Genomic DNA, 24068 nt, shown 5'->3' with positions numbered 1-24068 from the left:
GCTTGTGTGTACACAAATATGTGTGTCCTATGTAAGCAATGATCCATAAACATAAGTACAGTAAGCGAGACAACGATAAACAATGACACAATACCTCAGCCCATGGCCTTCTTCACATGGGACTTACCGTAAAAATTTCGTTCATTGGTTCATTGTCGTAAGCCCCTTCTATTTCTCATTTTGCACTCCTTTTGATGACTCAAACTCAATAATTCCCTTGGATATCACTCTCCAAACTAAATATTTGAATTACCACAAACCTGTCAAAAAAAACTAAAACAACACATAACCCATCTACCATATCATGTAATTAGTCATATGGCTTTAAAAAGCGACATTGTAGCACTACAAGAGCAACTAAAATTATTAATAACTATGAGAACAAACTACCAAGCTTATTAAGTATAAGTACTAGACAAAGAAAATTATTACAAGCTACCAAAAAGTGCACTAAATTACAAACTACACATGCAAACTACAAAATCCAAACTAATCTGCCACCCTAATCCTCCTGCGCTAAGATCTCTGATCCGAGGTCATGTCATCATTGAGGTTTAGGGCCCTTAAGTCCAGCGTGAGTAGATCAGTCCAAGTCTTCCTTGGCCTCCACCTCCTTCTCGATCCCGATACCACTAAATCCTCCACCCTGCGCACTGGAGCAACTACCCTTCTACGCCTGATATGCCCAAACCACCGCAGTCGACCTTCCCTAACTTTTTCTGCAATAGGCGCAACTCGTAATTTATTCCTGAAAAAACCATTTGACAATCTATCCAACATGGTACGTCCACAAATCCACCTTCACATTCTCATTTCCGCCACCTCTAACCTACACTCTTGAGCCTTTTTCAATGCCCAACACTCCGACCCGTATAACAAGGTTGGTCTGATCGCTACCCTATAAAATTTTCCTTTTACTTTGAAAGGAACCCTCCTATCACACAATACTCCTGTAACAACCCTCCATTTTAGCCATCCTGATTTGATACGATGAGTAACATCCGCATCTATCCCCCCTTCCTTATGCAAAACAGAACCCAAATACCTGAAATTATCTTTGGGGGGTAGTACTTGATCGCCCAATAGAACATCCACCCCCTCATCATTCGGTTGATTACTAAAGTTACACCACAAATATTCCATCTTAGACCGACTAACCCGCAATCCATTAGACTCCAATATACCTCCATCGCTCTAATGTTACATTAACTGCAACCCTTGTCTCCTTAATTATGACTATATCATCCGCGAATAACATACACCAAGGTACACTATCCTGAATTCCCCTAGTTAGAACATCCATTATAACTGTAAAAATAATGGGCTTAGCGAGGCTCTTTGGTGAAGTCCTATTCCTACCAGAAATAATGTGTATCCCCAACCGGTGTTCGAACACACGTCCTTACCTGAAAATACATCTCTTGTATTACCCTCAAATATATCCATGTCATCCCTTTAGCCACCAAACTTTCCCAAATTACCTCACGTGGAACACTATCATATGCTTTCTCCAAATCTATGAACACCAAGTGTAAGTCTTTACTATGTACATGATATTTCACCATCAACTTTCTAAGAAGGTGAATTGCTTCCAAGGTCGACCTGCCCGACATAAAGCCAAATTGATTTTCTGACACTTCCACCTTACTTCTTAACCTAGTTTCAATCACTCTTTCCAATAATTTCTTAGTATGACTTAAAAGTTTAATACCACGATAATTGCTACAGTCCTGTGCATCTCCCTTATTTTTATAGATCGGCACTACCATGCTAAGCCTCCATTCCTGCGGTATGTCACTAGTCCGAAGTATACTGTCGAATAACCTCGTTAGCCATTGCTCTCCCTCTTCACCCAAACACAACCATACCTCTATAGGTATTTGATCCGGCCCCGTAGCTTTACCTCTCCCCATCTTATGTAATGATCCCTTAACTTCGGCTCCGCTCATAGAAGGCTGAACACTAAAGTCAAAGCTAGACTCACTATCTGCTCCTATCTCCCTAACACCGATTCTCTCCTCATTAAATAACTCCCTAAAATAGTTATGCCATCTGTTCCGAATATCCTTATCGTTCACAAGCACATGTCCATTAACATCCTTTATACACTTAACAAAACCTAAATCTCTCCTCCTCCTTTCTCTAACCTTCGCCAATCTAAAAATACCATTTGACCCTCTTTTGAACCAAGATGATTATACATAGCCTCATACGCCTTTGATTTTGCCTCCGCTACTGTCTTCTTAGCCGTACGTCTATCTTCCTTATATAAAATTCTTCTCATATCAACTTGTTCATCATCTTGGCAACACAAAAGTTCCCTAAAATGATCATGTTTAATTTTTACTCGCTCCTGCACCTCCTGGTCCCACCACCAAGCTTCCTTCTGCACCTGAACCTTTCTTGAGGTAACACCTAACATATCTGTAGCTACATTTCTGATTGTACAGGCCAATCGATTCCACATTCTATTAACATCCTCATCATAAAATCTGTCTCTTGCCAATTCAATTCTTTCTTTATAAAAACCTACTTTGTCTCCCTTTAGATTTTTCCATAAAATTTTCGGTGTCACCTCTCTATTATCTTGTATTACTCTTTTCATACATATATCCATTACCAACAAACGATGTTGAGTAGTACATGCCTCACCCGAGAATACTTTACAATCTTTACAATCCATGTTGCCTTTTCTCATAAGAAGATAATCGATTTATGAGTTACAACCTCCACTCCTAAAAGGAATCAGATGATCATTCATTTTTTTTAAACAAGAATTAACAATCACTAAATCATGTGCCAAAACAAACTCCAAAAGATCCCACCCATTCCTGTTCCTCATCCTAAAATCAAAATCCCCATGAATTCCTACATAACCATCCGAATGTTCGCCAATATGACCATTAAGATCACCTCCTATATATAAAATCTGGTCCCTAGTTATCAACCTAACTATTTCATCCAAACAATCCCAGAAATTCTTTCTCGCCAACTCACTCAAGCCAACATGGGGTGCATACACACTTACAATATTAACGACCTCTTCATTAATAGAACACTCAGGATATGTAAATTATCAATTTAAATATAAAATTAGAATTAGATTTGTATGATACGGGAGATACCTATAATAAAATTATAAATGAAATTATATTTAAAATAAATATAATTACATTTATTTAGATAGAAACGAGAAAAGTTTGAAAGAAACCATTGATATGATAATAAAATGAATAATTGACACTTAGCAACCCATTTTTTTGGCCATTTATTCAATTCGGGTCTATATCATATTTTTTTACAAGTTACACATATAATTTTGAATATCATTTCGTTTTGCACCCATGCACCATTTTTTACTATTACATCGGGGTAAAATCATAAAACTCTGGTTTCCAAGAAACAACTTGCCGGATTCTTCGATTTTTCAATATAAACCTACAAACAATACATGAATCGAAAACAATTGATAAATGAAAGTTATTTATAATACCAAATATTATGAAAAATGTTCAAAACTTAAACCCCCAATTCTAAGTAAGAGCACTAGAATTGAGTTCTATTTTTTTAATCTCTTTTAGTGATTTAAAGGCTAGAACCCGTTAGCGCTTGATGAGAGTTTCGATTCGGTTATTAGAATTTGATATTTTAGCTCAATAACAACTTTAAAATCAGTTTTTGATCTTTGAAATTTGAAATTATGAGGTGCATTCTATTATAACCTAAACTTGAATAATTGTTTCCGATTTTTATCCCTGGCTAAACTAACAATTTTAACAGAATTTTGTTCGGGGGTTACATAATGAAAAGAAATTTAAAGTTAAAGCTGTAACTTATTAAAAATATAACAGAAATGCAAAATCCAAAAAAGCCCAAAAAATGGGTTAGAAAGTACCAACTGCTCTAATAATATTTACTTTTAAATATTATATAAATATAAGTATTCTAATCAAAAATAGAAATCTGTGAATTCGATCCACCTAAACCTAAATTTGTTGTAATTTCTTGAAAGTTATGACAAATCCTTTTATTATTTACGAAAATTCAATAAAACTAAATTTGAGCCACATTTGATCACAATACAAGAAAAATATGTTTAACTACACTCAAATCGGTAGGAAATGGCACATTTTTATCATTCCTCGTCGGCATAAAATTTCTTAGTGAAAACTAGGAATGAATTGACGGGATTTGAAGTTAGTCGAGTCAATATGGGCCCCGTACTTTGACGTGGCTGCCATATGGGGCGAACTCACATGCTAAGTCAGATGACGAGTCTTGAGGCCCATCCTAATCAGGTGCCATGCCAGCTGCCATGCATATGTACCTTTTTTTAACACACATGCAACTTATTCATATCGCTGACAGCGGTAAAAAACATGAGCAGTGGTAGAAAATGAGGCCACTCAATAATAAATATACCTGACGGTCATGTAAATACCATTTTTACCTGTTATTACCTACTAAACTTGGTAGGGAACACTGGGTTATTAATAATATTAATGACATGAAATGACTTGAAAACAATATAAAATGCATTGAAGATGGCAGAAAATATTATGTTTTTGAATGATAGAGACAGTGGGAAAAGACTTAAGGTTGTAAGAATTACTGGGGGTATCATTTTGTTAATTTATTTTAATTTTTTTGTTCCCTTATTGATCATAATAGAGAACGGTTCATACAAAGAAATCATATAATATCTTATAGCAAATACTCTTAGTAAGCAAAATAACTGTCTATTATATTAAATTCTTGTAACCAATACAACGATCTACAACATCAAATTCCCGGTACAATAACAATAATCCATTATATCAAATCCAAGCTTTATTCAACTCCAAGCGTCTACATATTTTCTCTGAGGTATGATCATGACTTAATCTTTTTCTAGAGTTTATTCTTTAGTTTGAAACTATTTACAGAAAAATCCCTCAGTCTAATCTACTAACCATTTTTACAGACTCAAGAAATACAATACATAATACAAATATAGATTATCATATAACTTAATCTTTGGATTGCCAACGTGACTTAGTCTTGTTAGTAAACAAGCATGTCTTACACAACAATCTCCCCCAATTTGTGAGAAGATTTTTTTTTATCACAAATTCATGCCTGATAACAAGACTAACCCCAAGCTAAAATCAAATACATAAAAAATTGACAGATTGAAAAATAGAAATTTTTATACATTGAGTAATTATATCAGTTCAAATTAAAGCCATCAAGTAAATTTCTCATAATCAGGTTCTTTCCTAATGAGGTCCTTGAGATTTACCAGCACTTGAAGTTCTTCAATAATTTCTATCCCTCTTAAGGCTTCCACCAGTCTGAGCCATTCTTCTAATGAGTAATTGTTGAGGTAATTAACTCTGAATCTGGAAAATCTGCCAAATACAATATTTTTGAAAATGTCCATCTTTTGAGTATCTACTCAACCCCTTTGCCTTGATCTCATTTGATCTTTGTTCCAACATTTCAATCTCCTTGGCATACTACCTTTCCCTTTCTTTCCTCTCAGCTTTTATCCTTGCATGCCTTTCATTCCTTTTTCTCATCCATTCAGACATCACAACCCTCCACATTTTTGTACTAGTATCCTTATCCTTCATCAAGCTTATCACCCTCTTCAATTCTGTGGTTGAAAAAGTTTATATTACTTCTCTGCTAAGCACAATGAAAGAGCCATCCAAGTAGTAGATTCTGACTTCTCCCAGAGAGATAACCCAAACTTTGACTATTTTCTCATATAGTTGTTGGAAATAGTCATCATCTGTTATTAGCTTGATTAAAGCAGTTCCAGATATCACCATCATTAGCTTATATTTTCTCTGGTTTTCTCCCAACAGTCTTGAAGTGAGTTTTGATTGGAGGGTTGAATGAAGGTAGGTTTGAGATTTTCTTTAAAGTAGCATGGCTGGATGTGATTGGTATTTTGAGTAAGGAATTTGCAGTTTATTTGTACATATATTTAGGCTTTGAGGTTGGAGTTTGTTGAGTGTTTAATTTGGTAGGGTTGAGTGATTTGGATTCCTTGGACTTTTTGATGTTTTGTTCCTTTCTCACCATCTTTTCTTTTCCTCTTACTGTCATCCATTCCTTTCTCATCTTCTTTTTCTTTCTTCTTCTCATCTCCTTTCCTGCCAATTGCTTTGCTAGAATGACTTGAATTTGAGCTAAAAGGTTTTTGATCATCTTTCTTCCGCTCATCATCATCTAAGTCATCTTGAGTGTTGATTTGAGTTTTGGGCAACATGATTTCAGTATTTCTCAGATATCTGCTCAGAATTTTGAAAATTTCTTCATCTTCAACAGTCTTCATCTTCTTAGTCTTTAGGTCAATTTCTGGATCATGATCAATCTTAGATTACCCATAACACAGTATTTTGGAATCATGAATTATTTGCATTTCCTGGTTGAAGATCATACGTAGGCCACCCCCTTACTTGGTTGAAGATAGGCTTTAGGAAATACAACAATTTGAGCCTTTTTAAGCTCTCCAAGTAAATGAGTGTCATCTGGAATCACCCTGTTGACTTTATCAATGATGACATCCATCTCAGATGCTCTCTTGGATTGAATATTTTGGAGAGACACCTGCAAACATCTGTCTACATCACAGTCATTGACATTGGCAACTATTCTCTTTTCTCTGAAATTTCCAACTTTCACTATCACCACTCTCAGAAAGTTTATATTTTTGACCAAAGCCCTTTTGTTTGTGATGTAGTTGTTGCACCAAAGTAGTGAGAGCACTAACTTGAGCTGTAAGAGAATCATTGAAGGCCTGAAGAATGGAGACTTGTTGTTGTAGAGACTGTATTTTTATATTTGTTGAGGTGGAGATAGAGGTTAAAGGTTGAGAGAGAAGCGCCAAAAGTGGATTGAATAGATTTTTTAATTCCCTCCATCAACAAGGATGAAGGTTCGTATATGGCTTTGCAAAGCTGCTCCAACTTGACATTTGTGTCATTGTTGCTAGTGATTTGTTGTTGGACAACTTCATCAAGAGCTAGAAATGATTGCTTTAAATTTTTGATGCTGAGCTCCACACCAGTCAGATCAAACTTGTCCATCTTCTCTGTAAATTTGTTGAACTTATTTTTTATCTCAATCTGAGATGGCACAAGTTGATCAATTCTGTCTGTCACCAATTTCGTGATCTTGTCTTGATGACTATCCAGTGTCTTTTCCAATGCTTTACCAATGAGATGGAAAGCTTTGAGCTGTGCTTTATAGAGTTCTGTGATAACATCATATACGTCATGTGGACTAAGAACCTTGGCATTGCTTCCTAGGATATTAAAATACTCTTCTCTCAATCTAGCCAAGACCTCATCCATATCCAAACTGAAAATTTTAGATTGCCAATCATCCACATTCCCATCATGCTCAGCTTCATCAATAATCTTGTTATGCAATTCTTCCACATCTTTATTGTATAATAACAAGATGGCTTGATAATCCTGATTGGACATGTCAGTTATGAGTAACTGTTGGGTATTGTTTACAAGGCCAGCTAATTGGTCTACAAGGAGATCATTCATTGTAATTGGATGAGTTTGAGCATCCTGCAGCCACTGAGATATTAGGTGAGAAGGGTGAGGTGCAGTGTTTGAGGTAGAGGGTATGGAGGTAGGAACATCATCTGTGATAAATACCACAGTTATACTCACAGTTGGAACTGTGGTTTTGATAGTGTGTTGTTCACCAAGAGTGGGAACCTCCATTTGAATTAAAGGGAATTTGACCATGTTACTGTCATGTACTATGGTCTCAAACCCTTGTTCTTCTTGCAAAGAACTGGCACTTGAATGTGCTAGAATTGCCTCCCCAATAGCTGGATCATTGGAAATTTTACTCCTAGCTTCAATTGACAGTTCAATTTCAGCTAGGGTTTTGAGGGGAGTTGTCCCTACTAGAGGAACCTCTAATTGAATTGGAAAGGATTTAGATATCTCCCCCTCCGGAGTACTACCCTCAAACCTGTCAATTTGTGAAGATTATTTGGCACATGAAGGTGCTTGAGTATCTTGCACATGGTATTCAGTTAAAACTGATTAAACCCTTGTATTTTTGTTGGTGTCATCAAGGTCTACCCCAGCATATAGTCTCTCACCAACTGAATGTAGTGTCTGGGTGGTGAGCACAGTTTCATGAACTGTGTCACTTGATTTTGGAAAAACTTGAGATGAGGATTCAAGTTTTTCATTGTAGAGGGAAGAAATTTGTGAAATAAGATTTGTGAGATTAGAACTTAGTGTTGGAAACTCCCCTAAGTAAATGAGGGAGTTTCAAGTTATGTGCCCTCTTTGTGTGTGCCATCCAAATTTCTCCTTTCGCCAACTTGAGAGTGCTCAAGTTGGGTTGCAGGCTCTTTACAGATTGTATTTAGGAGAATGCTTAATTCAATAGAGACACCTTTTTGAGAAGATGCCTCTAGAGTCTGTTTATTTCCCTCTATTACAACTGCATCCTTTTGGGAAGATGTATAGGTGGCTACTTGAGTGGTCAACTTAGTTTTCTTAGTCTTGTTTAGTTTTATGACCAGGCGATACTCTATCTTTGTTTGTTTCTCACCACTCTCAGATACGACTTTTAAGGGAGCATTCTTTCTCTTCTTTTTACTCACTCCACCCTGTTGAGAGGATGAAGTGGTTGGTTCCCTAGCTTCTAATGATAATGAAGAAGTGGTCTCAGTTGTGGAAGGCCCCTGTTGGTTATCCCGTGTTTGTACTTCCACAGGTACATGAGCCATAACTGTACAAGGTATGACACTAGACCTCATGTCAGGCATAGGATAAGGATAGGTTCTAAATCTCTCCAACATAAAGTTAGTGAGATTTAGACCTACCTTTACCTTATTCTTTGTAATTATTGAGCCAAATAGAATTTTGAACACTTATTTACAGTTGCCTATTTTAGTTCTATCAATACTATCAAGTAAATGTATTTCTACAACTTTATGATTTAAAGTAGACATAATAAACCGAGGAAAGAAAATTTCCTTACCTCTAGTGGCCAAAGGCATTGTGAGCCTTGTGCTGAGTTCTTCCAGGATCAATAGCCCCATATTAAGGTGCTTGTTATAAGCCATGGCGAACACCAGCTTTTGGACCATACTGGATATATTATCATACCCAACCTTCCTACAAGTGAAGGCTCTAACAATTAAGTCAAACATAAAAGACCATTTCCTCATGAGATTCTTCTTGTTCAAGCTGACAAGGTTGATCTTCTCACTGTAGTTTATGAAATCCATACACTCAGCTATTTCCTATTGAGTTGGCACCTCCACCATGCTATCTGTAGGGATGCCCAATGTTTGGTTGACATCATTTGCATCAAATTCAACTTACTTTCCTTGAATTGAGCAGTTTATCACAAGGGACATAATTTGATTCTCATGCACCACAGTGTTGACCATTGTTAGGTCCCGAATTATCGTAGAGGGGGGGGGGATTGAATACGATAATCACTAAATTAAAAAATTCTTTTGAATCCTTTGTGGATATAAAATTTAGTGCTCGGTTAGTGGTTTTGTGTTCTTGAGAGGAATAGTGTTTGGAACAATAAAACAAGGATTACAAGATATTCGGGAAAATATATATTCGTATATAAATTCGCGAGGGGTGTTGCTACACTCTGGTAATTAAATTAACCGGCTACAATCTAAGAACAACAAAGTTCCTAGCTTATACAAAGATTTACAAATCAAATCCTATATAATGATCTAACTTTTGATTGTACTAGGATTTAATTACCGGGTAATATTTATAATGCCCCTATGAATATTCAAGAGTTAAACCGGGCATTATAACGTTACTCCGGTGAGAAGTTAAACGGATATACAAAAAGCTTGAGCTTCTCTGTAAATTTTTTGCTGCAATTTTCAGCTCTTTGGGAGAGAAGAAGATTAACAGAACAATGCAAATTGCTGAATCTGATCTGCTGCTTGTGTAGACTTTTTATCAATAATGTATGGTTGAGGAGAAAGATGGGATCATGGAATATTCCTGTAACCTGCGACTAACAAAATCAACTGGCGACTAGCTTCCATTTTATTCACAAGCTCTTAACATACGACTAAGTAAATAAAATAAAAAAATAATTAACCTGCGACCATCAATTGGTTTCCAGGTTACTAGAACATAACGTGCGACTAAGGTTTAGTTGCATGGTTTGTTTACTCAACCTGCGACCAATTATTTGGTTGCATGATTTGTTTTTATTTCTTTTTTTCTTTTCTTTCTTTTTTTTGTTTTTTTTGTTTTTCTATTTTCTTTTTGTATTTTCTTTTTCTTTTTTTTTCTGTTTTTGTTTTTATTGAAGTTTAAATTGTAACTAAATTAATTTATGAAATAAACTTAAATATAACTTATATAAATAAACTAATTTAGATTTATAAAATAAACTTGTTTAAAGTTTATAAAATAAATCATTTTAAGTTTATTAAATAAATTATATTAAATTCCATTAAATAAATTTATTTAATTTAACAATTAAACTTTAAGCTTTGCCAGTCCCTTGAGCAGTTTAGCTTAATATCCCGCGCATCTCTTTTCGTACTTTAGCAGATAAACGTTCAATCCAAGTACGTTCCTCAACTTAACGATTCTTCTATAAATAATACCCATATCCTTTCACGAGCTGGTGACGCCTAGTGCAACTGGTCCGGTTTACAGACGACTAACCCCGATTTAGGTCTTCGTATTATAGCCTTGATTAAATTGTTAAGCTTGCAACAACTTTATTACTTTAAACACTGACTATCAATAAACAAATGTACTTTCATTGGAATCCTTTATGGTACTTTAGAAAACGTCTTCATTGCTACTACAATCTTGAATACTTCATTCACTATTCTTCACCGACGCTTGAACATATAAATGAACTCCTGTCAGTGAGTATAACTTGAAGACTGTAGCTATCTTCTTTAATATCTATCTATACCATGTCTTCAATTCTTCAGATTCCTATGCTTCATACACTTTCTTCTAATCCTTTGATTCTTTGTATTTTCCTTGTCCTCATTTCTTCTGATTTCTTGTGTAGTCGTAGTATTATTAACCTGTCATGTTCTAGTGTTGTTCTCATGTTGAGTTATCACGTAACTGTTAATACAGCTACGCAGTCTCACCAACAATCTCCCCCTATTTGATTTTTAAACCTAACAAACAAATTAAATAGAGAGGATAACTCAACTACCAACTTGAAAAAGTAAAGTACCAGGACATGTAAATAATGCTACTGGTTTTCTGGATCAAATACTGTATTTCCAGATTTCTTGAGTAACTGAAATGAAAGATGCTCGTTCCTCTAACACTGAACTGATCTTCAAGTAGTTTCATCTTTATTTCCTTGGTTCTTCAAATATCTGCCAGATAACACTTCTCAATCTTGAAGTAATCATCAGTAGCTTCTTTTGTACAACTACATTTCCTTTTGAGAAGCGCATATCTCTCTTGCTTCCCCCTATGAGAATTAATTGCTTAAAGGAGATCACCTTCATTTACCACCTCTCTCGTATAATAGGATCCGCAGATAAAAACCAATGGTACTCCCTTTTGGAAAATAGCTTCTTCCCTTATGAAGAATAGTGATGAACTAATCCACTTCTTCTGATGTTGTGTGATGTACATGTGCTTTACCTTTTTCCTCCTGCCTGCTATTTCCCCCCTTATTTGAGGAATCCTCCAAACTATTACTTAAGCTTTATCTCCCCTCAGAGAAGGAATGTAGGCTATCGTCTAAAGGAGTTCTCATCTTTTATTTGGTTGGAAAAGAAATAACAAGTCATAGTCTGATCAACCACGTCCCTTTAAATGCTGCAAGAATGACTTCACTGTTGATCATCATGTTCACCAATCTTCCCAACTCCTTATGCCTCCCAACTGTGCGATCACCAATTATTACCAATTGTTAGATCCCAACTTGTTAGGTCCTGAAGTATTCTAATCCAATCTGTAAATGTTAGGTCCCTAAGAGTTAGGTTCCAATCATAAACAGATTCGAGACCCGAAGTATCAAGAACCAGTGTTTAGGGATAGGGAATGGGATATGATGTTTCTCTTTCTTCCTCACTGTGAGTGTGTGCTTCTGTTTCGTGTACCTCATAAGTGTTTCACTCTTCTCTCCACTCGTGTTTATAGTCATTCTCACAAGTGTATCACTCCTCTCATAGCACCAAAATCCAGCTGTACTTGCAAGGAAAATCACCTTAGCCATCCTTAAGGAGGTCACATGTGGTGCAATGGGAGTTCTCAAATCCCCATCCTTGTTAGACTCGTCAGATGAATCTGAGTCATAATCTACAAGTTGCTAGTTTCCCTTTTAGGGTTCCAGATTTGAACTCTGGGAAGGTAAACAATGATCCAAAGAATTTAGCATAAAGATCAAAGTCCCTTCTAATGTCTGTGAAGACATTTCCTTGTGACTCATCAGGTAATATCTGAATCATTATCAACAAGTTACCGATCTGCACCTATGTCAGATCCACTATCCGCAGATGCATCCAGGGAATTTAAGCCCGGGGAGGTAGACACTGACCACTAACATATGGCTATTGAATCAGTATCCTCTCCTAACACCTATAAAGGCAATTGGTCCATTAAAGAACCTTGAACAATCGAATCTGACCGTAAAATGGTCGAAAACCTTATTTTTGTCAACTCATCCTTTGTGTGTGTAACTTTTCCTTGTGCATCAAGAATTGTTTATATTTGAGGTGGTGACACTACATCAGATACAATGGCCGATAAGCGAATTTCAATAGATGCACCCTGTTGAGAGGATGAATCTAGTAGCTGTTTTTGTGCATTTTCAGCCAGTACATCTTTTTGAGAAGATGTATGGGGGCTAGCAGTTGCCTCGGTTTAAATACTACTCATCTTTATAGGAGACAGAGCTGCTGGGTTGACTTCAGAACCTTCCTTATGTGGTGCACTAATGCACTTTCTCCCTCACGCTCATTCATACTTCATTTTAGTGGTAAGAGAGTGTTGGTTGGTTCTGTTTATGTGTTTGTCTTTATAGTCTGGGATAGAAGTTGTGGGTTTTCAACCTCATGACTATTAATGAAAGAAGGTCATTGAAGGCTGAACCTGTATCACAGAACATATGACAATATAGAGATAAAATGCACTTAAGATCTATAATGAATGAAAATTATGCATTTAATCTTTTGAGAGAAATGATGTATAATAGTGATTTCACAAAGATTTTAATGGAATAAGCAATCACCACTGTAAAAAGAAGTTTGATTTTTCTCTTAAAACTGTTCGAGTGCACGAGTCTGTTTTTATGTATAAAGAGATAAATAATCATGTCTTCTAATATGAAAAAGACACAGACTCATGACTTATCTCCATAATCTATCTTTATAAAACTGTTATCAACAATATTGTTTATTGATAAATAATCTTAATAAGAATGACTATGCTGCTAATTTCAAATTATAGTGAATCTTTCAGATATAGCAACTCATATAAATTCACTAAAAACTCAAAATCTCACAATTATCTGCAACAAAATATTAACAATATATCATTGCCTGATACTTGTCAAGTACTTTAGATACCAATGATTATGTTGCACCCTACTTTAATATAATTTAAATCATGAAACTGATTTGACATAAAATTGTCTAACATCATAATTCAAATATATTAAAATAAGATATCAATGAATTAAATAGCAATTATCCATCAAATAGACATTAGCATTAAATTTCATATATTATACAATTGTTAACTCCTAACAACTGTGATATTTTAAACAATATTGGTTCGATAAATAAAGCAACATTAACCAACATTGTCTTGTTTGCAATCTTAGAAATATATTCTAAATTCCATATACTTTGATCCATTGAGTATGGCATTTATTATCAAAGTGTTAAGGAATTTGCAAATAAGTATAAAAATTATTCTAAGTGGACAACATATGGTTACTTCTTATAAAACATCAAACACTGTAACCATAGTTGTACTTTAAGAAAGATTTTTACACTTTTTTATATTAGTATAAGTGACTGAGGATAAGCATTAATTACTTAGAGGAGTTCTAAGTAATGCCACAAATACTAATACTTCACAATTAGTTCATAATTAAACTCTTAACTAAATATCATTAACTGATATAAGTCAAAAATTAGCACACAACTAATCATGCTACAATCATGATTCTGATTTTAGTGAATTCTTGAGATGCAAATATTGCTATATTCACTAAGACCAAAATCTCATAATTAACTTATAACACATAAGTTACAATCAATATACTAGATATCAACTATTGACAGATTTAGTTATAATCAATCATGATACTTATTTATTTTAAGTTAGTTTGAATTATGGAGCAAATAAAATCATTGAATTTCTTCAATTTCCATAATCCAAACTACTCAAAATAAATATTAAATAAATAAATACTAAATATCTATTAGTTAGATACTAGCACTTAAATATTTATAATTATCCTTGAATAATCACCAATAGGATATATGACTTATACACATGACAAATCACTCTCTGGATAATTAACAATTTTAGAAATACTTTTTAAGCATATAAAATATTGGGAGTTTTATACACATAACTTAGAAAATACTTCAACTTTCAATATTAGTGGTTTAAGAAATAGGAATTGATTACTCAGAATAAAAATTCTAAATAATATCACTAATACTAAAAGTATCACAATTATTCGTACAAGATGCAAATAATTATGCTGCATACTATTTTAATATAATTTAAATTATGAGACTGATATGGAATAGAATTGTCAACAATTATAATTTAAATTAATTATAATAATAATCAAACTTAATGCTATAATACTTAATTATCACAAATGTTTATGACATTGTAATTTTGATAATCAAGATAGTAGCACTAAGTACGAGGTACTAGATTACTGATAAATTCACAAGTCCTTTAAATACTGAAGATTTAATACTTGTGAACTTATATGAGGAATTCCTTATAGATGGGATTTCCAACTAATATGCAATGAATGATATCTCACACTTACAAACCAGTCTTGAAAGATTAATTTTAACAAGTGATTTAATAAGTGTTTCTGCAGGTGACTCTTTGACTAAGAGACATGCTCTTGAAATAAACGATACCTAGTGCCAAGGTGCCTTGTCATAGAGTGTTCCACAGAGTTGTTGGATTTGAAGTTATTTCTTATCATAACAAGAAATCAATCTCCTTCCACGAAGTTGACAGCTTTCTGAGATGCTTCTCCTGTCACTTAAGTTGACAGCTTTAGAGATGCTTCCCCCGTCTTTCTTACAACCTGCGTAATCTATATATATATAGCCAAACATGTTAAGCACAATATCTTTTGGGTAATTTACTCCAAGAGTTGATAGTCCCGTAAGATATCTAATAATCTTGTTAATAGCTATACGATTGGATTCTCTAAGATCCACTTGGAACCTTGCACATTGGCATCTTGAGAACATTACATGTTGTCTATTAGCATTTGAGTAAAAGAGTGAGTTTGTTATACCTCTATAGCTTGTCATTGTTACTTGAGTTGCACTGATCAAGCTTAAGTGGTTCTTGTTGGTAAGTAGTCTTGACATGTTCAGAATCTTCCAAATTTTGCATCTTCAACAAATCCCTAACTTACTTATATTGCCATCATTCTTTTGGTTTGCTTGTGCTCCTAAAAGAATTGTTCTTTTGGCTTGCTTGAGCTCCTAAAAGAATTATTCTAATGGCTTGTTTGAAGTAATCCCAAAAATAATTGCAACCTTTCCAACACGCTCCTCCATACCTACTCTGCAATTACTTAGCAAATAATCTTGCACAAGTTTTTTTAGTAGACCAACATATAATATTATCATTATATCACCACACATATATGACATTCTGTTTGTGCATAGTGATAAGAGAGTTATTAATATGATGACTCTACTAGTTCATATTAAACTGTAACTTCAGTTAGAGTGTTCATACCACGTCCTTGACGATTTCTTGAGTAAGATACCATTTCATATCATCCTGAAGTGAGCTTATGAAGAAGAGATATGTATAGTCCAATAGATCTGCAACTGCAAAGTCCATGAACTGTTGTGCATTGACTTCCTCCTTTGACTCACCAACCAGAATTGCACTTATACACATTTACTAGAGTCCAATTCCAGGTAGAATGTGCATCAGATGCCTGATATGTCGTAATATCCTCAGATCTCGTCACTGGTGCTTTCTGTCAGATACTGCTTGCAGATAATAACCTAGCATCCAGTTTGGCCTTGTCCCTCATAACAATGCCATTGTCATCCAGTATTGACTTCTGGTTATCCTTGTACCAATTACAAAATTGTCATTTGGTTTGAATACTAGCTTCCCTTCAATCTGCTTGTTGACTGATTGAGTTCATCTTGCTTTGCAATCACCTAATCAATCAGGATCCATCAGAGCTTCTGTAACTTTCTTAGTTTCTTCTTCAGATAGAAAACTAGAAAAATAATCATTCATACTCAGTAGCCCTACTAATCATTACTTCACCATCTGGATCACTTAAGAACTAGACTATGGGAATAATATTGACATAAAAACCTTTTGTCTCAGCAAATATATTCTTGTAGTGTTCTCTTTATTTTTAATGTGGTGTTGTATCTGACTAGTTGATCCTTCTATTGCCCCCCTTAAGTTGTTGCTGGGATTTCCTAAAAATCCTTACCCTTGCCGACCGTCTTCATTGAAATAATGAGTTGTATTATACACTGTCATTCCATTGCTTGGATATGAATCATCAATACCATCAATTTCTCATATAACAGCCTAGAGCATGGAGTTGTTGAACTGTGCACTTAGACTGTCTATCACTTTCTGTTGATCAACCACAAATGGCCCGTAGGTTGTAAACTCCACTGAGTAGCCATGGAAAATATCCTAACTATTCTTAGCTGCAAATGCCAAGATCTCCAAACAACTGAAAACATTTAATTATTTGCTTTTATGGAATATTCTCTCCAAACACTTGCTGGTTATCCAGTGTTTGCTTCTGCTGGCCATTAATTATTAGTGGTCTTCATATATACATCCTGATCAAGGCTTGATCTTACTTATAGCAAACTGTATTGACTGCTTCAGCCCTTTGGTATTTAGAAAGTCTTGATTAGCTTGACATTGTCCTTGTTGCTTTAATCAAGTCCCGGTTCTTCCTTTGTACCACTCCATTATGACACGGAGCTCCCAGTGCTGAATATGTCTCAAAATATTCTTGATGTTACAGATATCAATCAGAACTACTTCTTGAATTCAGTCCCAATATCTGACCATAAGATCATTTCTTTTACAGAGTCTTCCATCTTGATCTTCTGATATGATCAATCACCATATGTGATGTCTTGCCTTTAGAATGCACGAACAACAACTTTGTTTAATAAGAGTAGTCAACCAACATCACTAAGGTATATCTTTACTTTGATGTGATATTGTTTTGACTCTTCTTTTTGACATGCCTCACATTTATCGTATTTCTAAATTCCAGATGAGGCAGTCCTCTCACTAAACCCTTTTTACAAAAGAGTTCCTTGTGATGATGTTCAAGGGTGAGAGCTTCTAATGCCATAACTAAACTTTCATCAGATGAAACTTTATAGTAAAAACTATTTACTTCACCTTTCCTGAGATTCCAGTCTAGCCATAAGCATATCCTTTTCTTACTCTAACAAGAGCAAACTTCTCAACCTTACTACTTCAGATGAGACACTAATCCTTTATTGAATTGACATTTTGTCCTTTGATGCAGAACCGTCTGATAAGAGGATTTGTGCCTTAATTCTTCATCAAGAAAGATGCTTCAAATGTTATCAGTGACTCCAATGATTAGTTGTTATCAGTGATAGCAATTGTTGAATCCATGATGACATCCCTTTTTTTGTATAGCTTGTCCTGTGATGAAAACCTTTCCTGTCATCTCCAAAGATTATTGACGGAATAGCTTTTGTTGATCATATTTGATTGTGAGGCTCTTTCTTTGATCATATGCCTTGAGCATCAATTACCAAGAATACATATGAATCACTTAACCTGTTATGGCCTGCACTCACAAATGGATTAACATTTCTTGGTACCCAACTTATCAGTTTGGGCCAGATGGATTAGAGATTTTACCATAAACAGAGATAACAACAGCTGCAACCTTATCATGCTAATTCTTATCTTTGACTGACCATTTTCTCCATTTTAATACCCTTGACAAATTTGTCTCTAGGCTAGGGAAAAATGGTTCCAACCTTAAATAAGGAGGACTAGCAGTCTTTGACCTATTGTAATCATAAACATGTTTTGTATAATTGATGCAAATTCTAGGAGATGCATTCATGGCATAGAAATAAGCAAGCACTGTATTAAGAATACATGACATTCATTCAGAAACGTTACGCATAAGAATTAAGCAAGATAGGCATGATATGGAACAAACAGAATTTATAAGTAAATCACTAATTCTATCTAGTCCAATCTTGTTGATGTGTCTCATCTAGCTATCTCAATCCAATTATAAACTAATACATCTTAACAAATAATTCAGATTAAAAGAATAAATCACATTGTAATAGGATACATGAGATAAGCATAAACAAAGGTCTTTAAGTGCTGGAAAACATATATCTCACTAAAGCAATTAATCATGTTCAACAAATATTCAAACACATATTTTAGATCATCTAAAGTACCATGCACAAGTTAAACATCAATCCTAGTTACCAGAAAAATAATCTAGTGAACTAGTTCAATATTATCTATGTGTGATGATATCATGCTTGTACGAGTGTCAAACATTTAAACACTAAAATCTTATCATGCATTGAATATTGAGAACAAAATATTGCAGTGGTTTAAGAAATTGAAACCTGAGATATGTGAGTTGGACCATCTTCAGAGATTGCTATGAAAGCAAGATATTCATGATCTTCCTTCTCGTCGTCTGATCCATCACAACTCTTTCCCGTGCACTATAAGTTTTAAATGGCTGCTTCCCTAAGAAAACAATCCACCTTTGCCACAACTCTTTAACTGAATCCCTACTCATCCTTGTTTGTCAAGCTTCTTGTTCTGTTATAGCAAAACCCCTGATAGTTACTTAACACATATTGCTTGTCATACATGTAGCTGTCAAATCTTGTTTATGTCCCAATCTCAGTCGTGTAATCACCCCTTGAACTGAATTTGTAGGAATCTCTGCTTCGGAATAGATAGGCTTGAATCTTGGATATAACATAAGTACTCCTTGTGAATCTGATGTGACTAAACTTTCCTGACAGGTGAAATACTGCCCTGACATCCAGTCCCTCAAGTACTTCTACCTGAGCTTCCTCTGATTCAGCTATCAGTAACTCTTACATTTTATCCCGAGGTTCCAACTTTACTACATGTGACAGAGATGTCTGTATATCCCCACTATTCTCTCTAACCTCCTCAATTCCTGCCTGTATGATCTCATTGATTCCCAGATAAATGTAGCATTGGTACAATCCATTGTGTGACTGTATAATCTGAAATCATAGAGTTGTCTTTAAAATCTTCGAGAAAAATTGTACCCGTAGAAATTTTATTCCTTTCCTGTGTTAGTCGCTAAACACACGCTAAAATTACACGCAAGTATACGCGTTGACAAGTATTATAAGTTATAAATCAGATTCATTGACATAGAGACTGTCTTAGGTTAACTTATTAATTTATGTACTTAAGCAACAATGTATGGTTATTATTCAATACAAAGACGATAACAAATTGAGATTGTTTATAACTAAAAATAAAACTAACAATTATAACTAAGAGAATAAGAATGATTGAATTAATATATATGACAAATATGAGATTCTAACTTCATTAAATACTTCATTCAGTAGCCTTTTCGTTCTTAACCTTAGCATGTAATGGTGATGACACTAATCAGATAACACGGAACTGATAAACGCCAACTTTCGTTGCATTAATACCATACCCAGACATCCACAAAAGAGATAGAAGCTGAATAGACACCAATTATATTGAAACCCTATATGTCTATAGAATTTGATAACATAACAGTTCAAGCACAAGTTATCTATCTTGATTACATATGGCAAGTAAGATGGTTAACATTATCCACTAATCATGCATAACAAATACATGAACCTATGCTAGCATGGCAAGTCCTAAACCCTTAAATTCACTTTTGCTTCATTAAAGATTAACACACTATCTTATAAGTTCGCAACGCTCATAAGACGGATAAGCACAACCAAAACTAGGTTATCATACAATCACCACACACTAAGGCATCGAAAAAAATCAACTAAAGAAATCCATAAATAAATCCGCTAGAACCTCACGAAAACGATTAGCCCATAATCAGACTCATCATCAACGTGGGTTCCGATGAAAGCATGCTATAATAAACGTAGTCTTTATAACGAATAAATAAAACAAAGTACGAAACAAGAGTAAGGTTCACAAATAAGGAAACTAACATACAAGTTACAACTTAGAACAAAGATTCACAAGTAAAAACAAGATCTTCTTCGTCTTCGTTGAATCGTGCTAACACGGTCTTCTTACAGCCCTCCTTGTGATATGTTATAAAAAACGACCTAAAGTTATGATTATATAGCAGCCCTGATTAGCAGAGAAGTCCATAAATCAATCTTCTATTCAAAATAGGATTCTTGAAACCCGACCTGGTGCGGCGCTGGCTCTCTGTAGTTTGGGCGTGGACCCGCGCTTGATCAGCGCGGGCGCGCTGGGCTTCTGCCAAAAATCAATCTTTCTTTTTTTTTCTTACAGATTTGAACTGGTCTTTGCGAGCTTCATTTCTTGGACACCATCCTAACACCATATTAGCATCAAATCAATGCTAATTCACCTGATTCTCAGATTAATGCCTGAAATGCAAAAATAGTAGAAAATACATTAAAAAACCAATAACTTGAGTACAAATACACCAATTCAAAGCTTTACGGAGCGTAATAAAGTGTCATAAATGGCACTCAATATACCCCCAAACTTGAATCAATGTTTGTCCTCAAGCATAAACAGACTAAAAAAATAAGAAATAAAAATGCATGAATGCAACTAAATGAATGCAACGATCCCCATAGAATAACTAAACCAATCAACAAGCAACACCTCGACAAATGCAGTTATTCGCATAAAGATCAATCAGACCTCATAAATCAATCTACAAACCAAAGACGTGCGTGTGTGCAACTGCTTACAAATGTACTATCGCAACTAGATCAACAATTATGACTCACCACTTATCAAAGCAATCACAAGTTTATAAATAGAATAAAAGCTAGACTCAAAATAACTTATAACACTTCAATTCTTATATCGGAGTTTAACATGGATTTATGCTTTTATTCACAACAAAACAACTCAAGTATGCTTATTTAATCGTGCAATGAGTGAGGTCCACAAAAGACTTATACAATAGTACCCATGTAGCGAGCGTTAGGTTAGCGGATCCCAGACTATAAAAGCCTTAGATCACTAGGCACAAAGTACCCTAAGAACTTAATAACCCGAGTACTAAAGAGCCCCCTCGTGATCAATTATACATAACACTTTTTTTTCTCTTTCTCTGTATTTTTTCTTTTTTTCACAATTTCTGAATGAGTGTGTTTCGCTCCATCTCACTCAATCCTAGACTACTCATATAAATATGAGCTGACTACTAGCCATTTGACACCTAGCCACACAACTAGCAATGAAATCTAATTTTCTCCAATTTTGAAATATCCATGTCTTTTATCATTAAGAAAATATCTAAAATTCTAAATATAAACAAGCAATTATCCTCGATAAAAAAATAAACCATGACCATGATCTAGCACTTTAGCAACCTATAAGACTTAGTGAAATACAATTATCTCTAGCATGCAGATTAATTCGATAAGACTTAATATCACTAAATACGACATTACTACACTAGCATCAATATCAACAATTAATCGGAAAAATCATCTAAGAGATCATGTTATTATGCACATGCATGAAACTACAAGAACAAACTATCATAAAAACTACCAAAAAACTACTACATGGCAAAATATGCAAACTATATGCACTAAACTATCATGAATATGCAACTATATGCGACTCACACAAACATATTCCAACTTAAAATATTCACTGTCCTCAGTGAAGATAATAGTAAGGAATCAGGTATACCTACTGCGAATCAGAATCATCACCCTCAACGGGTGGAGTGTCAGGCATGTCTAGAGGCGGATACACCGAGTCCTCATCAAATACTGGCCACCGGATGTCAATACCGGTGGATCTAAATATAGTCCCAAGTGCTTGGGTGAGATCATGTACAAACCGACTATGGATGTCATGCATCGCATCCATCCTCCTCGCTAGACGCCTACACTGCGTCGAACTCAAACCAGATCCAACCTCTGGTCCTGCTGCCTCCTGCTGCTGCTGCTGCGATGAACCAACCTCCTCTCCTAATTGAGCTCTCCAAGCTGTTCGCAGGCCTGCGACGAACCTCCCGCAGTAGCCTGATCCATGGGTACTCCACCTGGAAGATGATCATATGAATAACCAAGCCCCTTAGGATCGGGCTTCCCTCCATAGGAGCACTGTGAAGCTGAAGCTGCTCATGTGCGGGCCATGAACACCAACTGCCACACACAGCTTCGTCACAACGGACGCATAAGGTATAGCACCTGTGGTACCTCCTCTCAAGAATCTCGAAATCCCCTGATAAATAACCATCCCCAAATCAATGTAATCGCCCTGAAGAATACCCCACAGCAGACGAGCACGCTCCACAGTAATCTTATGTACATGAGAAGATGGCATAATGTTGGCACAAATAAACGAGTTCCAATCCCGTGCAAACCTATTTATGAACGATGCAGGGAACATGGAGTAATCAGTAGTTCCCCTGTTGAACTTCCAGTAAGTCTTAGGCATACATGAAAGTTGAAATCCTCAGGAGTCTTATCGTTCCAAGTGTCCTGACCGGACTTCCTCGCGGGCTGCTCAATAACCCTCCTAATGACATCAGCACTGTACTCTACAGTCATCCCCCTATAACCGTGAAGCCATTATTCTCCACCTTCGCGATAGCATAAAACTCCCGCACAACACTCATGGGCACAGCAGCGGGAGCCTCACAAAAAAAGAACCCAACCCATCTCAAGAATTATCTCCAACAACTTACCATCCTTTCCTGATGGCAGAAAACTTTGCTCCTTAGCAATAGGCTTCAAGAGAAGCCTCGTGTACTCCTCTCCATCCTCAGGAGTAGAAAACCTAGGCATCACACCACCCGCAGATGAAGAATCGGTGGTGCTGCCGCCTACTTGCCTTCTTTGTCTCTTCGGTGCCATTGGGATTGAATAAGAGAGAATAAAAACTAAGTGTTTGAGAGAGATTTGTGTTTGAGAATTTGTGAAGTGGTGGAGAAGTTTGTGTATAAGTGTGTGTATTTATAGGTGGTGAGATGAGAATTATATATGGAATAGAAGTGGAAATTGATTATGGGAATCGCGGGAATAATGAGTTTGATTTACAGAGGGAAATTTGGGATGTGGAAGAGTAAAATTCGGTTTGAAATTGATTTTATAGTTAAAATCCCGAAATTCCCTTAAAAAATGCTATTTTTATTTTTTTTTGAACAGGACCCGGCGTATCCGCGCGCTTGGACAGCACGGGCACGCTCACCTTCTGGAAAAACGGCGCGGCCGCACGCTAGATCAGCGCGGGCGCGGTTACCTTCTGGAAAAATAGCGCAGCCGCGCGCTAGATCAGCGTGGGCGCGCTTGGCTACTGAAGTTGACCCTGAATTTTTTTCTTTTTTTTTGATTTTTTTGTGTTTTTCCCCTTTCTTTCCTCTACCTACTAATGTACAACAAACTTGGGTTGCCTCCCAAGAAGCGCTTCTTTTACGTCGCTAGCTCGACGTAGAACCATGAGCTCAAATGGACAATAGAACGGCACTAACCACCTCGCGGTTTGCCGTGTCACCATAGTAATGCTTCAGTCTCTGACCATTTACCTTGGATGCTTGGGCCATATCACTTTCAAAAATTTCCACCG

General features: G+C 35.7%; 1 protein-coding gene across 1 annotated transcript; it reads right to left on the bottom strand.

Annotated features, from left to right (window-relative positions):
• Nucleotides 1–516: 516 nt before the first annotated feature.
• Nucleotides 517–2683, bottom strand: LOC141665877 (uncharacterized). Its single transcript, XM_074471859.1, has 4 exons — nt 2148–2683; nt 1407–2052; nt 1046–1194; nt 517–748 (listed from the first exon to the last, which is right to left on the bottom strand). Exons 1-4 carry the CDS (start codon nt 2681–2683, stop codon nt 517–519), a joined length of 1563 nt encoding a protein of 520 aa, XP_074327960.1.
• Nucleotides 2684–24068: the final 21385 nt, after the last annotated feature.

Source organism: Apium graveolens, chromosome 6 (assembly GCF_009905375.1).
Source record: "Apium graveolens cultivar Ventura chromosome 6, ASM990537v1, whole genome shotgun sequence".
Classification (NCBI taxonomy): domain Eukaryota; kingdom Viridiplantae; phylum Streptophyta; class Magnoliopsida; order Apiales; family Apiaceae; genus Apium; species Apium graveolens.
The sequence above is the reverse complement of the archived record's forward strand: the minus strand, read 5'-3'. Positions and strand labels throughout refer to the sequence as shown.

What these genes read in the sequence shown, in the direction of transcription:
- LOC141665877 (XM_074471859.1), bottom strand. Translation starts at nt 2,683, where the DNA reads ATGGATTGTAAAGATTGTAAAGTATTCTCGGGTGAGGCATGTACTACT. An exon ending in GTATTTTTAGATTGGCGAAG is followed by an intron (nt 2,053 to 2,147) that starts GTTAGAGAAAGG and finishes TATTCGGAACAG; the next exon opens with ATGGCATAACTATTTTAGGG. An exon ending in TACAAGAGATGTATTTTCAG is followed by an intron (nt 1,195 to 1,406) that starts GTAAGGACGTGT and finishes ATGTAACATTAG; the next exon opens with AGCGATGGAGGTATATTGGA.